Here is a 23025-nt window from a genome sequence, read left to right on the forward strand (position 1 = left end):
AGCAGGAGCCGCGCGGGCGGGGGCGCGGGGCGCCTGGGAGATGTAGTTCGCGGCCTGCCTCTGCGCACCAGACAATGCCCGGCGCTGCCCCGCTGGAGAAACACCTTCCTTGGCTTTGCAGAAACACCGCTTACTATTAATACAGCAACGAATACAGCTTTAAAAACGCACCCACAGTGTCCTCCCTGGAATAACAGCTGTTAACATTACCTGAAGGTTATCCCAGATATTTCTAAATGTATATGGGGAGATAAAAGGATGTAATGGAAATACAGAAATACGTGTCGAGCTGCTACTTATACACTTTTAAATATTTAAAGAAAAAAATTGCTAAAAGCAGATGAATGCTTCTTCACCTCAAGTTTAAAAGTCTCCTTACGATGGTCCGGCGCTGTGGCTCAGGCCTGTAATCCCAGCACTTTGGGAAGCCAAGGCGGGCAGATCGCTTGAGCTCAGGAGTTGGAGAACAGCCTGGGCAATATGGCGAAGCTCCACCCATATTGAAGATACAAAAATTAGCTGGGCGTGGTGGTGCGCGCCTGTAGTCCCAGCTACTTGGGAGGCTGAGGTGGGAGGATCGCTTGAGTCCAGGAATTTGAGGCTGCCAAGATAGCCCCACTGCATTTGAGCCTGGGTGACAGAGTGAGACCCTGTCTCCAAAAAAAAAAGTCTTCTACGATTATTTTTAGAAATTACAAAAACATCAGGAGATGGGTGTGTTTGGTTTTCAGCAGCACAGCACGGTTCGGCTGAGGTGGCACAGGCTGACTTCTGCCTGTGAATGGTGAAAAACTGGCACTGTCATTTCTGTATCTTACCGGAAATCAAAGCTCACTACCAGTATTTGACCCACTGAAAGTCTTTGTTTTGATTTACATCTTTACTGGTTGGACTTAAGATCAGTTTTTGTTGTTGTTGTTATTGTTGTTTTTAGACAGGGTCTTGCTCTCCCACCCAGGCTGGAGTGCAGAGGTGCCGTCTCGGCTCACTGTGAACTCTGCATCTCAGGCCTACGCTATCCTCCCGCCTCAGCCTCTAAAGTAGCAGGGACTACAGGCGTGCGCCACCACGCCCGGCTAATTTTTATATTTTTTAGTAGAGATGGGTTTTCACCATGTTGCCCAGGATGGTCACGAACTCCTGGGTTCAAGTGACCTGCCCAAAGTGTTGGCATTTCAGAGCCAGAGCCCTGGTTTTATATACTTTATTATGTTCCCCTCCCTGCTAGATTGCAAGCCCTCTGAGGGTAAAGGTGCTGTTTCCTTACCCTCCAAGGCCTAGAGTGGCCTGTAGCTTGAAGTAGGTGTTTAACAAATAATACATGAGTAAATTATTGTGTTAATCACTTTGTCTTGCTCTGAAATTATCTCAAGCCTTTCCTCTCTGAGTAACTTGATATTCTGCCCATTGCTGTTTTTGACTCAGTCCAGCCACAGTGAGATTTCGGTGCTTTCAGTTTCCTGGGCTCTTAAATCTTCCTCTCATCCTGCTGTTTTATCGTCTAGTATTTGAATTCCTGATTGTTGAATTCATGCTGCTATGAAGATCTGAAAGCAGTGCTGTGGAGTCCTCTTCTGTTTCTTCAGTTGTGTTTTTTTATTCATTTATTTTTTTTTTTAATTTTTGTTTCTTTGAGATGGAGTCTCACTGTGCTGCCGCCAGGCTGGAGTGCAGTGGTGTGGTTTCGGCTCCGGGGTTCATGCAATTCTCCTGCCTCAGCCTCCTGAGTAGCTGGGACTACAGGCACGCGCCACCATACCCAGCTAATTTTTTTTGTTGTTGTTGTTGTAGTTTTAATAGAGATGAGGGTTCACCAAGTTGGCCAGGCTTGTCTCGAACTCCTGACCTCAGGTAATCCTTCTGCCTTGGCCTCCCAAAGTGCTGGGATTACAGGTGTGAGCCACCGCGCCCAGCACTGTTGTGTTCTCTTCCATACCGGTTTCTCACCGGCCCCTCACACCCTCGCTGAATTGTTTTTCTGTTGTTGAATGACATGGATGTGGTCATGTGCCACCTCAGCAATGTTCCCACCTCAGCCTCTGGGGATATGCCACTACTTCTGTCACTTCTGTCCTGACGCGAAAGCTCTTTCCTGAATGCCTATTCGCTCCTTCTTTTTTTTTTTCTTTTGGAGACGGAGTCTCACTCTGTCGCCCAGGCTGGAGTGCAGTGGCACAAACTCGGCTCACTGCAAGCTCCACCTCCCGGGTTCACTCCATTCTCCTGCCTCAGCCTCCCGAGTAGCTGGTACTACAGGTGCCCGCCACCATGCCTGGCTAATTTTTTCTATTTTTTAGTAGAGACGGGGTTTCACCGTGTTAGCCAGGATGATGTTGATCTCCTGACCTCGTGATCCTCCCGCCTCGGCCTCCCAAAGTGCTGGGATTACAGGCGTGAGCCACCGCACCCGACCGGATTCTTCTTAATTCTTTGTTTTTATTGTTTGACTTACCTGAGGTCTTTGGACTTTGCCTCTGAGCTGGCTTAAGGGCAATCCACCTTTTTCACTGGTCTGGAGTAGGGAGGCAGAGTAGGGGTCGGCTGGAGGAACGGGGCTCTGTGCTGTCTTTTGAGAGTTTACTAAACGTCACTCTGCATGGTAAGGGGTGTGTCCTCTCCGCTGCGGTGTCCTGGCTTGAAGTTCAGATTGTCTCCCTGGGACACCAGACCCTGCGCCGTACTCCCTCCGAAGGACAGCTTTGACTGTCTCCGCTCCAGCAGTCAGTTCTCTCCACCCCCACCGGGAGAAGGAGCAAAGGCTGGTGTCTGCAGGAGGCTCCCCTCCAGGCCAAGGCCAGGGGAGAGTGTGCATGTCACTGTCCGGATGTGTCCTGGTGGCGTGGCCGGGTTCTCAGGGTGAAGCGCCTCCGTTTCTGGGATGGCAGCGGAAGCAGGCACTACACACACAGCTTCGGGGGCTCTCCCCATGCCTCCTAGCTGCCTGGCACTTTCTGTTGTTTCTGGCTAACTTTCTGACCATGCCAGGAGTTGGTGGAAGGAGATCTCAGGCCGCAGCGTTGCTTTCCCGCTGAGGAGACAGAGGTAGGCCGGGGCTGTAGGACAGGGGAGGCAGCAGCCCCACCTTCTTTCTGGGGAGACACTGCCTGTCTGTCATTGCCCCTCTCCTGCACCTGGCCCCTGGCTGTCTGCTCTTCCCACCCAATCACCAGCAAGCCAGCTCCTGTTCCCTGCAGCCCGTAGGATGTGTCCTGGGACCCACAGCCCTCTCTCCCCAGAGACAGCACTGCCTTGCAGCTTCGGTTCCTGGCCCTGTGCTAACCCTGGCAGGGTTTTCCTTTCTGGTCTGCTCTGCAGCCAAGACATTGTGGCCACTGCTCTCCTTGGGACCCCCACCTGGCTTTCCTCCCAGCACATGCTGTTTTCTGCCCACCTGGCTGGTGTCCTGTGTGCTGGATTCCCTATGCTCTGTCCCCAGAACCCTGACCACATCTGTCCCACCTGCCTAGATCTTGAACCGTGGGCACAGGGCTCCCTCCTGATAGCCCTGAACACTCCGCTGCATGTCCTACAGGGAGGGATGTCCCAGGTAGATGTCAGCTCCCTCCAGTCACTGACCTCCAGCATCTGAGCAGGCAGGGCCGAGACCCATGGTGGTGCTCAAACCAGCAGCCTGGAGCCCCAAGACAGCTCCTTTTCCTCACCTCCCCCAACGCTGATGTTGCACCTGTCTCCAAGCCACTGTGGGACCATCTGTTTTTCTCCATCTGGGAAGCCCCCTTCCCACCTCATGCTCTTCCTGGCTGGGGCGTCTGGGTCACTGGACTCTCCTCTCGTTAGACCTGTGCACAAACACATACAGGAAGGCATCCTGACAGGTGGTGGGGAGGGAGGGCAGCTGCCTCACTGTGGAAAGAGCACGGCCGCTCCCGGACTCCAGCCCTGTTAGGGCTGGGGAGGTCAGCAGGCGCTGGGTTCCAGCCTCAGGTGGGGTCTTCGGAGGTGGCCTTTGGGCACAGGCACCTCCTCTGTGGCCTTCTCACCAGGTCACAGTTCAGGGAGGCTTTGCCGGCTACGGAGCCTGCCCACACCAAGGCGCGCACGGTCACCGGTCCGGAGATGCCATGCGGGCTGGGCGGCGAAGGCCAAGGACACACGCTGCCTGGTGTCGGGGGCAAAGGTTAGGCCTGGAAGGGAGGTGTGGGGTGGGGACCCCGAGGCCAGGGCTGGGCCGCTGAGCTTCAGGGCCCTTGTTGGGGGTCAGGGGGGAATGCCGGAGGACCCCAGCATCAGGAGGAACCCCCTGGAGAGTATGGCAGGACTCACCTGTGGGGCACAGGAAGAATCACCAGGGAAAGGACCCTTGTGGAGGATCCCCCCTCTACCCCCAGGGCACTAGGGGAGGATCTACCAGGGGGGTCTGGTGGAAGGGCCCACCCGGGAAGCGGCGCGCGGGGAGGACTCGGGGGCGCCGGGAGGAACTGTCCGGGAAGGGGCGCGCGGGCCGCGGGCGGCGCGGGGTCGGTAACGGCCCGCGCGGTGGGCGGCGGCGCCCGAGGCCCCTCCCCGCCGCCCGCGGCCGCTCCTCCTCTTCCTCTCCCGCCCGCGCCGCGGCCCTCCCGTCCCTGCGCGGCCTCGGCGGCCTCGGCGGCGGCGGCGGCGGCGGCGGCAGCAGCGCGGCCCCTTTAAACGCCTGCGGCGCCCCCCGCCCCCGCCATCGCGCCTCCATTTTCCCGGCCGCCCGCGCCGAGCGCCGCGCCCGTCCCGGGCCCCTCCGCCGCCGCCGGCCCGGACATGGCCGCCAACATGTACAGGGTCGGAGGTAAGGCCGCACCGCCTTTATGCCCGGCCCCGACCCGCCCGCAGCCCCCACCCGCCGCCGCTGCCGCCTCCCCCGCCCCTCCGCCCCGCAGGCCCCGCGCCCCCCGCCCGCCCCCGCGGCCCCCGGCTCCTTCCCGAACCTCCCCCCGCAGTGCTCACCCCAACCCAAAATGGCCCCGCGGGTCGGCCCCATCGGGGGCGGGCGGGGCGCGGCGGCCCGGGGGTGGGGGCGGCCCACCTGTTGGGGCCGAGGGGGCGGCCGCGGGGATGGCGGGGGGGCGCGGGCGGCCGGGGACATCCGGGGGGCCGGGGCCGGGAGCCCCCCGCGGGAGCACGTGGCCTTGGGAGGCGCCGGCTGCCGGTCTGGGAGCAGGAGTTTTGGGGCTGTGGGGTCTTCCCCGGCCCGCGGCCCTGTGCTAGGACTCCGGTGCGTCCCCTCTGCGGATGGGGAGCCCCGGTGAGGGGCCGCGTTCCTCCCTAGAGCCCTCCTGCAGCCTGGCCCCGGGGCTTCCCCCCGCAGGGCTCCCTCAGGGGGTCTTCAGCAGGGAGCGAGCATCCCGAGCACGCCTCTAAGTCCCCCCAAACTTTTCCCTGCCTCCCGCTCACCTCAGCCCATTCGGGAGGCGCTTTGCTAGGGTTGGGGAGAGGCCGGAGGGTCCCCTGGGCAGGGGCCCGGGGCTTCCTCTCTGGGTCAAGCCTCCTGTTGCTCGGGCCCCGCGGGCCTGCAGCTTTGGGCCTTGCCCTCCTTCGAGTGCCTGGGACTCCGTGGGGTCTTTCACAGGGAGATGGGGGTCGTGCGCATTCCATCATTCCATCAGTGCCTCCCTCCCCGGGACTCTTGAGACCCCTCCCTGCCTGTGACCCTCTCGGCAGGTGCCCATTGCCTCTCCCACCTGCAGCCTGCGCTGCAGGAGGGAGCTGGGGTCTCTCTCGCTCTGGCCTGATCCCCATGCCCGTGACCCCGAGTGCCCGGAACACTCCGTGTCCCTCGAGCGTGGCTTCTGCTGCCTTGGACGCCGTGTGGTCTCGCCGGCCAGCCCTGTGACCTTGGGGACGGTGGGAGCCCCCTACACCCCGTCTGTGAGATGGGCGGTCAGTCCGCATCAGCAGCTCTGGGCCTCCCCTGTCCTCTTACAGGGGCAGTGGGCCTGTGCCCATCCAGCGTCAGCCCCCTCCCACAGCCTCATACAGCTTTGCCAAGTCCCTGTGTGGACACAGGTGGGCTCAGCCCACCCCACGCCTGGGGCAGCCTGGGTGTGGGGTCCCTTGAGGGAGCGACCTGTTTCTTCCTGTTCTTTCTCCCCACCTGGAGACCCCCCTTCCAGCCTGACATGAGGGCCCAGTTTCTCATCCCGGTAGAGAGGATGCCTACTGCCTGGGCTCCAGCCGGGCCCACTGCGCATGGTTTTGGGATTGGTCCCAAGAAGATCTCTCCCTGCCCCCACCCAGGCTGGGGTTGGGGAGTGGTGGCGGCTTTGGGCTCTAGGGCTGGGGACACCCCGACCCCGACTCGTGCCTTCCCAGTGGCTGCATTGCTCGGCCTTCAGGCCCGCCTGCCTGTGAACTTGGCGCCAGCCTGGCTGCCCCCCCACCGTCCCGTGCCTCGGTTTCCCCATGGTGTGGGTGAGGACCTCATCTCTCAGTCATCCTTCTGTGCCCTGTGGCAGCTGTGCTGTGGCTGACGAAAGCCAGGACCCTGCCTTGTCCCGTCCCGGAGGTGCAGCTCCCCTGGGCCCTGCACAGGCTTGGGAGGAGCCCTGTGTGGGTCTGCACCGCCCTCCCCGAACCCTCTGTCCCTCTGTGCCTGGAGGCCCGTCCCGGGGCCTCACTGACCCACAACACTCCAGTGCCGTGAGGCTGGGTGGCCTGGACCCCCAGGCTGTGGCGGAGGTGCCCACCATGCCTGGCAGAGATGTTGCTGGTCTCTCTCTGTGATGAGGAGCATGGCAGGTTGGGTGCTGTCTGCTGGCAACACAGCCACGCGTGGGATCCAGACTGCTGCTGTGTGTGCAGTCCGTGGTCACTGTGGCCAGGTGTGCTCAGGGTTGTCAGGCCCTCCGTGTGCCCACCCCAAGGACGTCCTCTCCCTGCAGGTGAGACTGTGGGCCTCTCCCGCTCTACTCTGACAGTCCCTATAGGAGAAGCGGCGTTTATCCCTGGCTTCTGGACCCGAACCCCGGGTTCCGGCAGGACCCCGGCAGGGCCTGTGGTTGCAGTGAGCTGGGTGTTGTAGGTTGGCTTCCTGTCTTGGTGCTCGCCCCAGGAGGTGGGTGTCTGGATTCTTGAGCCCCCAGACAAGAGAGAGGAAGGTGTCTCCTGAACAGCCTTTGTCCGTCTGTCGCCGGCTGCCTGACATGGGCCCCGTTTGGGCGGCCGTCCTGGCCTGTGAGAACTGCCGGCAGGGACTCAGCCTGGGAAGGGGCTTGCTCCTGCCCCCTCCCCCCCGCAAAGGGACCTCATGTGTAGAGGCGCCAAATTTAGTAAAAAAAAGTACAGGATGCCCAGGCAAGTTTGAGTTTCAGATAAACAGAAATTTATTAGTGTAAGTATGTCCCAAATATGGCATGGGACATACTTGTCCCAGAAGATTCTTATCTGACATTCACAGTTATCTGGGCATCCCGTATTTTAGCTGGCAGACTGCTCTGAGGCCCTGCCAGGTCGGGCTGGGCAGGGTGAAGGTGTGGCAGCAGCATTTTTGTGCCAGCTGAGCTGGGTGAAGTGGTGAGCGGGAGAGAACAGGGCCTGTTTCTTCCCTGTGGAGTGCCCTGGCCATGTACAGAGGCCTGCTGTCTGTGCCTGTGAGGGCAGCGGGTGGCCTGGGCAAGGGTGGCGGGGTCAGGGTTCCCTGACCTCTGCTCCTTAAGGGTTGTCCATCCTGAAGGCTGGAAAGGCTTGGAACCTGCTGTGGGCTGAGAGGCCCCAGGGCGATGACGGGCTGTTTCTTTCCTGGGTTGAACATGAAGATGTTAGATAGCATCCAAAACAGGACAGCAGAAATCAGTGCCTGCGAGCCACCTGCAGCTTGCTCATGTGGGGGCTTTGCTTCTCAGTGGACAGACCGTTACCGTTTTGCCTTGGGTGTTCCTGTTCTTCATTGCAAGAGGTTAACACCCCATCTTTTGGATTTTTTTTTTTTTTTTTTGAGACAGAATCTTGCTGCCTCCCAGGCTGGAGTGCAGTGGTGCAATCTCAGCTCACTGCAAGCTCCGCCTCCCGGGTTCATGCCATTCTCCTGCCTCAGCCTCCTGAGTAGCTGGGACTACAGGTGCCCGCCACCACGCCCGGCTAATTGTTTGTATTTTTAGTAGAGACGGGGTTTCACCGTGTTAGCCAGGATGGTCTCGATCTCCTGACCTCGTGATCTGCCTGCCTCGGCCTCCCAAAGTGCTGGGATTACAGGCCTGAGCCACCACGCCCGGCTGAATTTTGTTTTGTTTTGTTTTGTTTTGTTTTAATTTTCTTTTGAGATGGAGTCTCGCTCTGTGGCCCAGGCTGGAGTGCAGAGGTGCGATCTCAGCTCACTGCAGCCTCCACCTCCTGGGCTCAAGCAGTTTCCTGCCTCAGCCTCCCAAGTAGCTGGGACTAGCCAGACGCCACCACACCTGGTTAAGTTTTACACTTTTAGTAGAGATGGGGTTTCTCCATGTTGGTCAGCTGGTCTCGAACTCCTGATCTCAAGTGATCCACCTGCCTCGGCCTCCCAAAGTGCTAGGATTACAGGCGTGAGCCCACGCCTGGCCTTTTTGTTTTAATTTTAGTATAGGTTGAGGCTGGGTAACAGAGCGAGACTCCGTCTCAAAAAAAAAAAAATTAGTGTAGTTTGAAAAGATGCCAGAAAGCCTCTGCCCCTGCAGGGCCCTGGTCTCTGGCGTAGCCTGCGCAGAAGCACCCGGTCCGTGCTGCTGGTCTTCCCTGGGCTTGGCGTGTGCCATCATCTGCTCTCTGTGGTGCTGTTAGAAGTGCTGCTTTCGTATTTTTGTTCTGGTGTTTTTTTTGAAGTTTAAACTTTATTGCTCTACATACTTGCCAGCGGGGAAAAAAGTAAACTTAAAAAACATTTCAGATTTTAGAGGGCTGCAGCCAGCACCCTACCCTGCAGTGCTGAGTGCACCGTGTCCCTCGACACTTGCTGCTCCATGGGCCGACTTTTGGGGTCCCACCCGTGTAAGAAAGCAGGGAAGAGCCCTGGAGACAGCCATCCCGTGAGCACCAGGAGCGGGAGTTGTAGAAGTGGCCGGGGCCCCGGGTGTGATGTCCTGGAGGGGATGGCGTGGGGCTGTCTCGCTTGGCCTGTGAGGATCGGCCTAAGCACTGTGCCATTGGCAGCCCTGGCTCACTCTCCAGGCAGGATGGGCCACTGAGCTGCTCCTGCGTCAGCCTCCCAAAGTGCTGGGATTACAGGCGTGAGCCACTGCGTCTGACCCTTTTTTTTTTTTTTTTTTTTGAGACAGTCTCACTCTGTCACCCAGGCTGGAGGGCAGTGGCACAATCAGAGCTCACTGCAACCTCTGCCTCCCGGGTTCTAGCGATTCGCCTGCCTCAGCCCCCTGAGTAGCTGGAATTACAGGCACGCGCCACCACACCTGGCTGGTTTTTGTGTTTTTAATGGAGACGGGGTTTTACCATGTAGGCCAGGCTGGTCTCGAACTCCTGACCTCAGGTGATCCGCCTGCCTCGGCCTCCCAGAGTGCTGGGATTACAGGCGTGAGTCACTGTGCCTGGCCCCATATTGTTCTGAGTGGAGAGTTTGACCATTAAGCTCTCAGATTAATAAAAAAAGTAGCTGTCAATGAGAGATGTTGGAATGAATCGTCCAAAGAAGCATATCCCTCATGCCCGACTGTGGCAGTGCCATTCCCGCCCGTGTGTGTGGGCTCGGGTGTCAAGACTGCTGCAGTGGTCCTGCAGGTGTCCTACCTAGAGGTGGGTCCCCAGCTGCGCATCTGGACGCTGGTCAGCAAGTGAGGCCGAGATGCCAGGGGAGGTGCCGTGTGCCTGGCCAGGTGCCTGGAGGAGCGCTGGCTGCAGGGCCTTCTTCCTCCTCCAGCTGAACTTGGGGTGCTCTTGCCAGATTATGGGCTGAGTCCTGCTAGGGATGGGGGCCCCCATTCCCCAAGAGGAGCCCACCCTGAGACCCTGTTGGGGGGCAGCTTAGACGCTACCTTAGACTCCAACAGGCTGTCTTGAGAGCGTGTAATTATGTTTTTTTGCGACAAGGTCTCCTGTTGCCTAGGCTGGAGTGCAGTGGTACCATCACAGCTCACTGCAGCCTCCACCCCCCAGGCTCAAGCGATCCTCCCACCTCAGCTTCCTGAGTAGCTGAGACCACAGGTGCACACCACCATACCCAGCTAATTTTAAAATTTCTTACAGAGACGGAGTCTGTATGTTGCCCAGGCTGGTCTTGAACTTCTGTACTCAAGCGATGCGCTTGCCTTGGGCTCCCAAAGTGCTGCTGGGGTTGCAAGGTTGTGAGCTACCATGCCCGGCAGAGCATTTAGTATTCTCCAAATGGTCTTTCCTTGTGTGCTGCCTGGGCTCGCTGCTTTCTGGGGCTCTCGTGTTGCTGGTGTCCCCACCCCCACCTCCACCCCAGCTGGCCTGCTCCGTTCCTGTCCCTGTGGGCTCGTGTCTGAGTGTGCAAGCTGGGGAATCTTGGTGGCAATGGAGCCAAGCCCAGTGAGGCTGGAGCCACCCTCATAGTGCAGGGCCACCCAGCACCCCGCACCCCTATACCCCACCCACCCCCCAGCATGCCCCCCGCACCCCTATACCCCACGCACCCCCAGCATGCCTCCTGCACTCCTATACCCCACCCACCCCTCAGCATGCCCCCCACACCCCATACCCCACTCACCCCCCAGCATGCCCCCCGCACCCCTGAGACCAGGCCCCAGGCTTGCTTCTGTGGGCTTTGCACCACCCACTAGGCTGTTCCCGCCTGGGCTGTGCAGCGCACCTGAGGGGTCTGAGGTGACCGCTCCTCAGAGCTGCCCTGCAGCCTCCCCGGGGCTGGCCTCAGCACTGCAGCCCCATGATCTGGCCTGGCGTGGGCTCTGCTGCTTTCTCTGCCTGGACAGCCCTGGTGGCCTGAGGAGCTCGAGTGCCCCTCTGCCCCCAGAGCCCTTCCACGGTCAGGGCCTGAGCTCTGTGGGTGCCATTAGGAGGAGGGTTTACAGATCTGCGGCTGGGGGACCCCTGGGGCATGGAGGGACCCATGCGTCCCTTCCCATCTGTGCCCTGCCAGGCTGTCCTCACGGCAGCATCGTCACAGGGGAGGAAACCGGGGCAGTGGCAGCCACTCCTGGTACCAAGCACACCTTAAAAATGAGCCCACGGAGGTTGCAGTGAGCCGAGATCACGCTACTGCACTCCAGCCTGGGTGACAGAGCAAGACTTCATCTCACCAAAAAAAAAAAAAAATGAGCCTCAAGGCCCATGCAGTTGGTCAGTGGTGGAATCAGGTGTGGGGCATGCCTGGTTCTGCCCTGGCTCATCCCCTGCCTTCAGAGGACAACAACGGCGCAGCGCACATGGGGGCAGGCCCTGAGGTGTGGCTTTCTCTGGGCTGGGCTGGGGCAGTTCTGGGGGAGGGGCGTGTTCTGTCCCTTCCTCCAGGAGACACGGTGCCTGCGCCATCTGGCCACTTGCATGAGGGAACGTCTGTCTGCACCCCCTGTGGGCTGCTATCCCCATCCCTGGCTGCTGGATGCACCTCAGACGCTGGGGCTCTGGTCTCCGATCCTTCCTGGACTTTGTGGGGACAGCGACGGAGGAGGCGGATGCCCCCGAGGATGGGCCAGGCATGAGGCTTGCAGCAGTTCCCAGGTTTTGCAGATAAAAATACAGGACACCCCTGCAGCATTTGGGACGTTGTCACATGGAGACCCGGCTCCTGGAGTAGGGGTGCCGGGGGCTTCCCGACAACTGTTGCTGTTTCTCTTGACTCTGTTCCCAAAAGGGAAAAAACAAGAAAGTTCCTGTGTGTGCTTCCTGGTGCCCTGTCTCGGACCATGGCAGACCTGGCTGTGGGTGAGCTCAGGAGAATGGGTTGTGCCCTGGAGGGTCCCGCACAGGCAGGGGCCACGGGCACCGCTCTGCAGCGCAGCTCTTGGTGCTCAGTGATCTTGGGGGTCATGTCTGTTTTCCCCCAATCCTTTTGTGGCCGCATCCCCTACTTGCTAAAACTTACGTGTAACCCCAAAATTCACACTTATGTCACTTTCCCAGTCATTTGCGGGCACGCACAGGCCGCTAAAAGCCCGAGTTGCGTGTGCCTGGGTGCCTGCTGGGATGAGTGAGGGACCCTGCCCTCTGCTGCTGCTCCCATGTTGGAAGCAAATTGTCCTTTCTCCGTCTATTGAGGGCTGTGCTTCTTGCATTTGGGGGCTCTTGGTGCTTTTGCTTTTTCGATGCCCCTGGGGGAGGTACTGCAGTGCTGTCAAGTGTCCCTGGGCACAGGCAGACTGGGACGGGTCCCATGGAGAGAACATGTGTTGGACAGGTTCTGTCCCCACGTCAGTTCAGTGTCACAGAACAACAATAATTATCGTATAAAGTTCTTTGACAGAAACGTAAAATAAGGCTGTTGAATATTGATTGGTTGCTGAAAATGTTGTGACCAGAGGCTCATAGGAACTTGACCCTGTATTTCCTGTAGGAACAGAGGTTTGGTGTTCAGTAGTTCAGTATTAGTGGTGACTTTGTAGAACATAATTACTGCGAATAATTAGAATTGACTCTGTGGGTGCGTGTATATTTTAAGTTAAAGCAAGGTTTAGGCCGAGCACAGTGGCTCACACCTGTAATTCCAGCACTTTGGGAGGCTGAGGCAGGCAGATCACTTGAGCTCAGGAGTTTGAGACCAACCTGACCACACAGCAAAACCGCATCTCTACTAAAAATACAAAAAAAGCCAGGCGTGGCGGTGCGTGCCTGTAATCCTAGCTGCTTGGGAAGCCAAGGCATGAGAATCACTTGAGTGCAGGAGGCAGAGGTTGCAGTTAGTGGAGATCGCACCACTGTACCCCAGCCTGGGCAACAGAGTGAGACTGTCTCCAAAAAAAAAAAAAATTAGGTTTATTGAGATATACGTTTCACATGGGAACCTACTTATGTGTAGAAGCCTGTGATTTTCCACTCGTGCACAACTGTGTGGCCACTGCAGCTCTTCCACACCTGACATGCTTCCCTTGTGACCTTTTGTAGTCAGCCGCCTCTTCTCCCCCAGCTCCCAGCAACACTGACATATTTTCTGTTCCTGCCGTTTTGCCTTGTCCAGAGTGTGGTAGAAGTGGAATTGCACAGTATGTGGGCTTTTGAGTCTGGCTTCTTTCTTATTTTTTGAGATAAGGTCTGTGTCACCCAGGCCGGAGTGCATTGGTACAATCATGGCTCACTGCAGCCTCTACCTCCCAGGCTCAAGTGCTCCTCCTGAATAGCCAGGACCACAGGTGTGCGCCACCACACTCAGCTAAGTTTTTCTGTATTCTGTAGAGATGGGGTCTTGTTATGTTCCTAGGCCGGTCTCAAACTCCTGGGCTCAAGCTTTCCTTCCACTTCGGACTCCCGTCGTGCTGAGGCTACAGGAGTAAGCTGCCGTGCCCAGCCTTACAGTCATTCTTGAAATCAAGTAGTGGGAATCCTTGAACTTTGTTCCTCATTTTCAAAATTGTTTAGCCTGTTCTGGTTCCTTGGCTTTCCCTTATAGAGTTTAGAATTGGCTTGTTGATTTCTACAGAAACCAAAAAGAAGTGTTTCTTTTCTTTTTTTTTTTAAGATAGCATCTTGCTCTGTTGCCCAGGCTGGAGTGCAGTGGTGTGATCTTGGCTTACTGTAGCCTCAGCCTCTTGGGCTCAAGTGATCCTCCCCGCTTCAGCCTCCTGAGTAGCTGGGACTACAGGCATACGCCACCATGCCTGGCTAGTTGTATTTATTTTTGTAGAGATGGGGTCTCACTATGTTGCCCAGACTAGTCTCCAACCCCTGGCCTCAAGTGATTCTCCTGCCTTGACTCCCAAAATGCTGGGATTATAGGCATGAGCCATTATGCCCAGCCTCACCTTGCACTTTTATGTGATAGAAATGGCTTCTTTCCTTTAACTTCACAAGCCAACTTCTGCTAGCTTCAGATTTTTCTTCTGCAGCCTCCACACCTCCCTCAGCCTTCATAGAACTGAAGGGAGTTAGGGCTTGCTCTGGCTGAGGCTCTGGCTGAAGGGAATGTGTCTGCTTTGATTTCCCGTCCTGGCCACTTCAGCTTTCTCCCTATCAGTACTGAGGCTGTTTAGCTTTCTTATCATTCTTGAGTTCACTGGAGCAGCACTGTTTTCTTTTTTTTTGAGATGAAGTCTCGCTCTGTCACCCAGGCTGGAGTTCAGTGGCGTGATCTTGGCTCATTGCAACCTCCACCTGGGTTCAAGCGATCCTTCTGCCTCAGCCTCCCAAGTGGCTGGGACTACAGGCACATGCCACCACACCTGGCTAATTTTTTTGTATTTTTGGTAGAGACGGGGTTTCATGATGTTGGCCAGGCCAACCTCCAGCTCCTGACCTCAAGTGATCCACCGGCCTTGGCCTCTCAAAGTACTGGGATTACAGGTATGAGTCACTGCGCCCAGCCTGGAGCAGCACTTTTAATTTCTTTTTTCTTTTTCTTTTTCTTTTTTTTTTTTGCAGGGGGACCGAGTCTCGCTGTGTCGCCCAGGCTGGAGTGCAGTGGCATAATCTCAGCTCACTGCCACTTCCACCTCCTGGGTTCAAGTGATTCTCCCGCCTCAGCCTCCCAAGTAGCTGGGACTACAGGCACCCACCACCACACCCGGCTAATTTTTGTATTTTTAGTAGAGATGGGGTTTCACCATGTTGGCCAGGCTGATCTCAAACTCCTGACTTCAAGTGATCCACCCGCTTTGGCCTCCCAAAGTGCTGGGATTACAGGTGTGAGCCCACTTTTAATTTCTTTCAGAAACCGTGTCCGGCCCACTTTTAATTTCTTTCAGAAACTTTTCCTCTGCATTCACAGCTTGGCTACCTGCTTGGCGCTGAAGGCCAAGCTTTCCATTAGGGTATCTTGGCTTTCGACGTGCCTTCCTAACTAAGCTTAGTCATTTATTTCCAGCTTTTGTTTTAAAGTGAGAGATGTGTGACTCTCAACTCTTCCCTTCACTGGACTCCTTAGAGGCCATGGTGGTGTTACTCGTTGGCCCAATTTCAATATTACTGTGTCTCAGGGAATAGGGAGGCCCCGGGAGAGGGAGAGAGGTGGAGGAATGGCCAGTTCCTGGGGCAGTCAGAACACACACATTTATGATTAAATTCTTAGGTAGGTATGGCTCACGGTGCCCAGAACAATTACAGTAGTAGCATCGAGGATCGCTGACCACAGATCACCATCACAGATAGAATCCTGGTTAAAAAGTTGGAAATATTGAGAGAATTACCAAACTGTGACAGCAACACGTCGTGAGCCCCTGCTGTTTGAAAGACGGGGCCGACGGACTTGATGCAGGTCGCCACAAACCTTCCATTTGTAAGAAACACAATACCTGCAAAGCATCGTCAAGCTAAGCACGGTGCCCGTGTGGATCAGTTTGGGAAATAATTGGCATCTGAACCAATCTTGGGTCCTCTTGTACGGGGACCGGCAAACTGGCCCACTGCCTGTTTTTGATGACTCATGAGCTAAGAATGGGTTTTACATTTTTTAATTGTTGAGAAAAAAATCAAAGGCAGAAAACTTCATGACACATGAAGATTATATGAGATTCACATTTCAGTGCTCAGAAATAAAGTGTTAGGGGAACAGGCCGCACTAACGGGATTCAGTTACTCTGTGGCCGCTTTGAGCCGCCGTGATGGGGTTGAGTATTTGTGATAGGGACAGGAAAAGCTCAGTGTTTTCCTCCTCTCACACATTCAACACAGAACACTTCACCTCTGGTCCCTGGAATGTGTGTGGGCTTTCTCCCCACCAGCGGCCAGTCGGTTATCCAGTGTTGTAGCCCAATTTTGACACTGCTTACCTGGAGAGATTAGGTTCTGCAGCTGAAGGGCTGAGTTCCACAAGATTGTCTTCACTTATCCTGCCTGAGCCTCCCGAGTCGCTGGGATTACAGGCGCCCACCACCACGCCCAGTTAATTTTTGTATTTTTAGTAGAGACTGGGTTTCACCATATTGGCCAGGCTGGTCTCAAACTCCTGACTTCAGGTGATCCACTCGCCTTGGCCTCCCAAAGTGCTGTAATTACAGGTGTGAGCCACCGTGCCCAGCCAAGCTGGTTATTAACAAGATCAATAAACTGAAATTATAGCCAGACTGACAAAGAAACAGAGAGAAGCTACAAGTAACCAACATCAGGAACAACAGATGGGACATCACTGCAGATCCTACTGACAGGAGAAGTGTGGCACAGAAAAGGGCTTGGTTGGACAAATGTACAAGGGTTGTTAAACATATAAAGTGCTAAAAAGCCTATAGTTATTCATTCTGTTACTTGTTGACAGGTAAATATTTTGTGGAAAATATCTGTTTAGTTTTTGAGATGGAGTCTCACTCTGTTGCCCAGGCGGGAGTGCAGTGGCACAATCTCAGCTCACTGCAACCTCCACCTCCCAGGCCCAAGCAATTCTCCTGCCTCAGCCTCCCAAGTAGCTGGAACTAAAGGCATGCACCACCATACCTGGCTAGTTTTTCTATCTTTAGTAGAGATGGGGTTTCACCATGTTGGGCAGGCTGGTCTCGAACTCCTGACCTCAAGTGATCCACCCGTCTTGGCCTCCCAAAATGCTAGGATTACCAGGCTTGAGGCATTGCACCTGGCCTGTGGAAAGTGTTTGAGTCTGTCATGCCTTATTGAACCAGTAGTGTCAACAGTGAACTTTATTTGACCTTGTGGACTTGACTGTCATCAGTTCTGTGAATTAAAAAACCTTTTTTAAAGAGATAGAGTCTTGCTCTATTGCCCAGGCTGGAGAGCAGTGGCACAGTCCTGGCCCACTGCAGCCTCGATCTCCTGGGCTCGGGCGGGAGCCCCTGTGCCTGGCCTAAAGCTGAACATCTTGGCTTGCTCTCCTGTGCAGCAGCTTGATGGCTCGGCAGTGTGAAGTTCTATTGCTTTTTTATTATTTATTTATTTATTTTGAGACGGAGTCTCGCTCTGTCGCCCAGGCTGGAGTGCAGTGGTACGATCTCGGCTCACTGCAACCTCTGCCTCCCAGCTTCAAACAATTATCCTGCCTCAGCCTCCCAAGTAGCTGGGATTACATGCCCATGCCACCACACCTGGCTAATTTTTGTATTTTTAGTGGAGACGAGGTTTCACCATGTTGACCAGGCTGGTCTCAAACTCCTGACCTCATGATCCGCCTGCCTCGGCCTCCCAAAGTTCTGGGATTACAGGCGTGAGCCACTGTGTCTGGCCTGCTTTTTGAAAAAGCGCCGAAATTGGAAAATTTCAGAATGAGAAGAACCACTGTTGACTGCCATCATCAGTCCACCGGATGACTTGGGAAACTAGTTTTTGCTGCATGAAGGTCTCTACATTCTTTATGAATTCGTCTTAAAGTACAAGGCACAACCACACTTACTTGCAAAATTTATACGGTGATGAAGTCGTTTTGGCAACAGCTCATGTTTAAATCACAAACTGCTTTGTACAGTTATTGTCAAGAGGTAAAATGAGAGGCAAAGTCTCCATTGCCGCACAGATTTGCAGTGAGCTTATTTTCTGGGCTCAAACTATGGTTACAGCAGTGTGTTTGGGACTTTGACGCAAGTACAAGAGAAACATCTACATTTCAAAATCCACTTAGCTGTGTGTTAAGGAGCTCCCACCTGACCTCCAGCCGAGAGCAACTGGACTGTGGCGTAATCACATGCTGTAGTGGAGGGCCCCACGACCACCCTCGGGTTCAGTAATTCGCTAGGACTCATGGAATACAGCAGAGCACTTCTGCCAGGGCTGCAGTTCCTTACAGCAAACGGACGCAGACGCACCAGCAGAGGGAACGGCACAGGGGCCGGGCTCAGGAGAGACCGGGGTGGGCTTCTGGGCTTCTGTCCCAGCGGAGGCGTGGGAGGTGCGTGGATCTAGCAGTGGTCTGGGATGGCAGGCCTGGCGTATTGCCAACCAGGGAAGCTCCCCTGAGCCTTGGTGGCCCAGGTGTTTTTAGTGGTTGGTCAGGTGGGCCTGGCTGAGCACCTGTGTGGCTGCCCTCGGTCCCTCCGTCTCAGCCCCTCAAGAGGTCAGGCGGATGCCACAAGGCGCCACGGTACGTCACTCTGTCAGGGTAGCCTGTCTGAGGCGGCCTGAGGCCCTGGGTGAGCAGATGCTGTTGGCAGGCAGGATGCTCCCAGGGCCCCAAGGTGACCTCCTCGGAGCAGGTCAAGGGTCAGACCTCTCTGGAAGGAAGAATGCGGGAGGTCCAAGCCTGCTGAGCTGGCCGTTTCCAGGAAGGGGAAAACATACTGGCTCAGTAGCCAGGCTGGCACTTAGAGCTACGCACCTGGGGCTGACAGTGTGCCTGGCAGCCCTGTGTGGAAAGACAGCCACAGAGGAAACACGGGAACGTGCTGTAAGCCGGCACTCATGGATGCACCTTTGTCGTTGAAGCCGGCACTCACGGATGCACCTTTGTCGTTGATTTTGGTAATAAAGAACATTAAATTTGAACCCAATTAAGCAAAATGTCATCTCCCAAAACAAGTCCTCTCATGAGTGCATCTGTATTATAGAAAGCTGCACTCAGCTTTTTTTTTTGACACAGTCTCGCTCTGTCACCAGACTGGAGTGCAGTGGCATGATCTCGGCTCACCGCAAGCTCCGCCTCCCAGGTTCAAGTGATTCCCCCGCCTCAGCCTCCCACGTAGCTGGGACTATAGGCGTGCACCACTACACCTGGCTAATTTTTTTGTATTTTAGTAGAGACAGGGTTTCACCATGTTGGCTAGGATGGTCTCGATCTCCTGACGTGATCTGCCCGCCTCCCAAAGTGCTGGGATTACAGGTGTGAGCCACCACACCTGGCCCGGTTATTTTAATTTCATCAGTATAAAATATGTGGAAATTGTTATATTAGTCCTTACGTAATATCCTTGGTGTGGCCTCTTGGCCTGCATAGCGTGGAGTATTTACTATCCCAACCTTTATAGGAAGCTCACCAACATGTATTTTAACCCTTGACGTCTCATCTGTTACCATTTATTTAGATCTTTTGCTGATTTTTCTCACCAGTGTTTTGTACTTTTCAGCATATAGATCTTTGCACAGATCTTTTGATCTTTAAACATCTGTAGATCTTCTGTCAAATTTATATTTAAGCATTTAATTTTTCTTGGTGCTCTGGTGAATAGTACTTTTACAATTTTGATTTCTGTTTGTCAGTAGTACATAGAAAGAGGACTTTTTTTTTTTTTAAAGACAGAATTTCACCATTGCCCAGACTGGAGTGCAATGGCGTGATCTCGGCTCACCACAGCTTCCACCTCCCGGGTTCAAGCCATTCTCCTGCCTCAGCCTCCTGAGTAGCTGGGATGACAGGCATGCACCACCACATCCAGCTAATGTTTTTTGTATTTTTAGTGGAGATGGGGTAGCTCCATGTTGGTCAGGCTGATCTCCAACTCCCAACCTCAAGTCATCCGCCTGCCTCAGCCTCCCAAAGTGCTGGGATTACAGGTGTGAGCCACCGTGCCTGGCCCAAAAGAGGACTTAGCTTTTGATGTTGACCTGTGACCTTGCAAAACTCTTCCTCAGCGGTTTCCATAGCTGTTTCGTAGACACTGGGGATTTCTGTATAGCAAGTCACATCATCTGCATATAGAAAGTTTTGTGTCTTCATATCCAGTCTGTGTGCCTTTCATTGATTCTTCTCATTGTCCTGGCTGGGACTTCCTTGATGGTCCGCAGTAGCGGTGGGAGGCAGTAGCGGTGGGAGGCAGTGGCGGTGGGAGGCGGTGGCCGTGGGGGGCGGTGGCGGTGGGGGGCGGTGGCGGTGGGGGGCAGTGGCGGTGGGGGGCGGTGGCGGAGAGAGTAGGTATACTCCTGCCACAATCCCTGATCCCAGCAGAAACAGCCCTTTTCTCACCGCTGAGGATGATGCTAGCGGTAGGTTTTTTGTAAATGTCTTACCAGGCTAAGGAAGTGCCCTTTAGTTCCTTGTTTGCTCAGAGTTTAATAGAGTATGTGTTGAGTTTTTTCAGATTATACTCTTGCATCTACGGAGATAGTGATAGGGTTTTTCTTACTTAATCTGTGAATATGATGAGCTACACTGATTTTTCAATTTTTTAAAAAATTTAAGTTATATTTAGAGATGGGGTCTCACTCTGTCACCCAGACTTGAGTGAGTGGTACCATCATGGCTCACTGCAGCCCCAAACTCCTGGGCTTAAGCGATCCTTCCGCTTTAGCCCCCAAGCAGCTGGGACTACAGGCACATGCTACCACACCTGCCTAATCAAAAATCATTTGTTTTAAGAGATGGGGTCTGAAACTCCTGGACTCAAGTGATCCTCCCGATTCCTTGTGTGTCTTTGGTTTTGGTATCGGGGAATGGTGTCCACACTGTCCTTTTCTGTTTTCTGGAAGAGTTGCGTAGAATTGGTGTTAATTTTTCCTTAAATGTTTGATAGACTTCACCAATGAAGCCATCTGGGCCTAGGGTTTTTGTTGTATTTCTGTAGTGTGAATAGGGTTACCTGTTTCTTCTTGAATGAGCTTTGGTGTTTATATCTTTCAAGCAATTGGTTCATTCCATTTAAGTTGTCAAATTCTCTGGCATAAAGTCCTCCATAATATTCCTTATACCCCTTCTTGTGTCAGTAGGATCTGCAGTGATGTCCCATCTGTCGTTCCTGATGTTGGTTACTTGTGGCTTCTCTCTTTGTTTCTTTGTCAGTCTGGCTATAGATTTCAGTTATTGATCTTGTTAATAACCAGCTTGTAGGCTGGGTGTGGTGGCTCATGCCTACAATCCCAGCACTTTGGGAGACTGAGGCAGGTGGATCACCTGAGGTCGGGAGTTTGAGACCAGCCTGGCCAACATGGTGAAACCTGGCCTCTACTAAAAATACAAAAATTAACTGGACGTGGTGGTGGGCTCCTGTAATCCTAGCTACTTGGGAGGTTGAGGCAGAAGAATCACTTGAACCCAGGAGGCGCAGAGTTTGCAGTGAGCTGAGATCACGCCATTGCACTCCAGCCTGGGCAACAGGAGCGAAACTCCGTCTCAAATAAACACCCAGCTTTTGGTTCCTTTGATATTTTCCCCTCTACTATTTTTGTTTCACATTATTTTTACTCTATCATTTCCTGCCTTCTTGCTTTATTTGTCCGTTTATTAAAGCATAATTTACATTCAGTACAATTCCTTTTACGTGTACAGTTCTGTGAATTTTGGAAGTCCATAGTCATGTCGTTGTACCATAGTCATGATACAGAACAGTTCCCGAATTCCCTGCATGTTCTTTCATCTTCCACGCCTTGGTTTTCCTGCGCCAGCAGCTTGTAGGTGGCCCCGCTGCACGCAGCCGTCGTGCCCGCCACCTCCCCCGAGTGGGCCTTCCGGTGCTGCAGGCCCTGTGCTGCCAGGGGGCTTCACTCCTGGCCCCGGCCAAGGAGTCTTCCATCAAGTGGACGGACCCCACCTTGTCTGTCTTTCCTCACTTAAGGGACATTTTCCCCCCAGTTTTTGGCAAGTTTGGTGCATTGTTTTGGATTTAATTTATTTATCTGGTTTCTTGGAGTGAAAAGTTAGACCATTGATTTGAGACCTTTTTTGAAAAAAAATTTGAGGTATCTACATGTGATGAAATCCGCCAATTTTAGCCCGGCACGGTGGCTCACGCCTATAATCCCAGCACTTTGGGAGGCCGAGGCGGGCAGATCATGAGGTCAGGAGATCAAGACCATCCTGGCTAACACGGTGAAGCCGCGTCTCTACTAAAAATATAAAAAATTAGCCGGGCGTGGTGGCTGGCACCTGTAGTCCCAGCTACTCGGGAGGCTGAGGCAGGAGAATGGCGTGAACCTGGGAGGCGGAGCTTGCAGTGAGCCGAGATCGAGCCATTGCACTCCAGCCTGGGCGACAGAGCGAGACTCTGTCTCAAAATGAAAAAAAAAAAAAAAAGAGAGAAAGAAATCCACCAATTCTGAGTATGTGATTCAGTTAATTCTAGAGTTTTCACAGCATTGCCCAAGCATGGCCACATCCTGCACTCAGAACACTCGAACCCTGACACAGATTTGCAGGCCTCCTGCCACTGCGGCAGGCTTTTCTGCAGGGAACGCTCACTGCTGTGCGTGTGCCCGGGCACCAAGGCTGTGTCCCTCTGGACTCTCCATGCTCCTAGCCCATTGTCCGGTGGAGCTCTGCGTGGGCGTGGCCTCATCTGATGAGCTGGTTTACTCAGGCAGCACGCGGGGCTCAGAAGCTACACGCACAGGCGTGACTTTGCACATGGGTGCCCACACAGGTGCATCCTCGCAGGTGGGCACCCACAGGTGTGTCCTCACGGGTGTGTGCCTGCAGGTGTGTCCTGACGGGTGTGTCACGGGTGTGCACCCATGAGTGTGTCCTGACAGGTGTGTGCCTGCAGGTGCGTCCTCACGGGTGTGTCCTCACGGGCATGAGCCTGCAGGTGTGTGCCAGCAGCAGGAGGGAGATACTCTCCAGGCCCCTCCACAGGGTCCTCGCAGCACAGGTTTGGCCTCCATGTGGACAGATAGGCTGGGCTTTTTTGGTGCTGGTCTTGCTGCATGTTGCTGAATCCCAGGCCTGTGTGGGCCTCTGGGGTGATTCCAGCTGAGACAGGCCTCCTGCCTCAGTCCTCAGGCAGAGCTGGTGCAGGGTGGGCTGGCGAGGGTACTCGTGGTGCTGGTTCATGAGGATGTGGCCTCGCTGCCTCCCAAGCTGAGCCCCTGCAGCGGCCCCAGGAGGCCTGGAGCATCGGGGTGTCAGCACCACCAGCCTGGACTTCCCTGGGCCTTCCAGAGTAAGCCTCTGGGCTCCGGAAGATTCAGTGGCTCTCTGCGTGTAGAGCTGGTGAGAAGGCTGGAGGGCCCCATGGTGTCGTCGCTGAGGGAAGTGTTGTACTCACCTGATGGCCGGTCTCGGGGCACTCCCAGTGCCTGCTGCCTGTTGCTGTCTCTGAGCTCTAGTGAGGGTGACCCTGTCATTCCTGGAGCAACTCTGCCCCATTTCTGAGCCTGCCTGGGCCCAGGAAGCCCCAGCTGTGTTCT

General features: G+C 54.8%; 1 protein-coding gene across 4 annotated transcripts in view; it reads left to right on the forward strand.

The window, feature by feature from the left end:
- Nucleotides 1-4541: 4541 nt before the first annotated feature.
- Nucleotides 4542-23025, forward strand: part of MTA1 (metastasis associated 1) — a 51235-nt gene continuing 32751 nt past the window's right edge. For 3 of the 4 annotated variants that reach the window (XM_025392065.1, XM_025392066.1, XM_025392067.1), the window contains exon 1: nucleotides 4618-4780. In XM_025392065.1, the coding sequence (XP_025247850.1) occupies nucleotides 4753-4780 (28 nt within the window). In that variant the 5' untranslated portion in view covers nucleotides 4618-4752. Of the gene's footprint in view, nucleotides 4781-23025 lie in introns of all 4 variants that reach the window. The other variant, XM_025392068.1, reaches the window with a different exon arrangement.

Source organism: Theropithecus gelada, chromosome 7b, assembly GCF_003255815.1.
Source record: "Theropithecus gelada isolate Dixy chromosome 7b, Tgel_1.0, whole genome shotgun sequence".
In the NCBI taxonomy this organism is placed as follows: domain Eukaryota; kingdom Metazoa; phylum Chordata; class Mammalia; order Primates; family Cercopithecidae; genus Theropithecus; species Theropithecus gelada.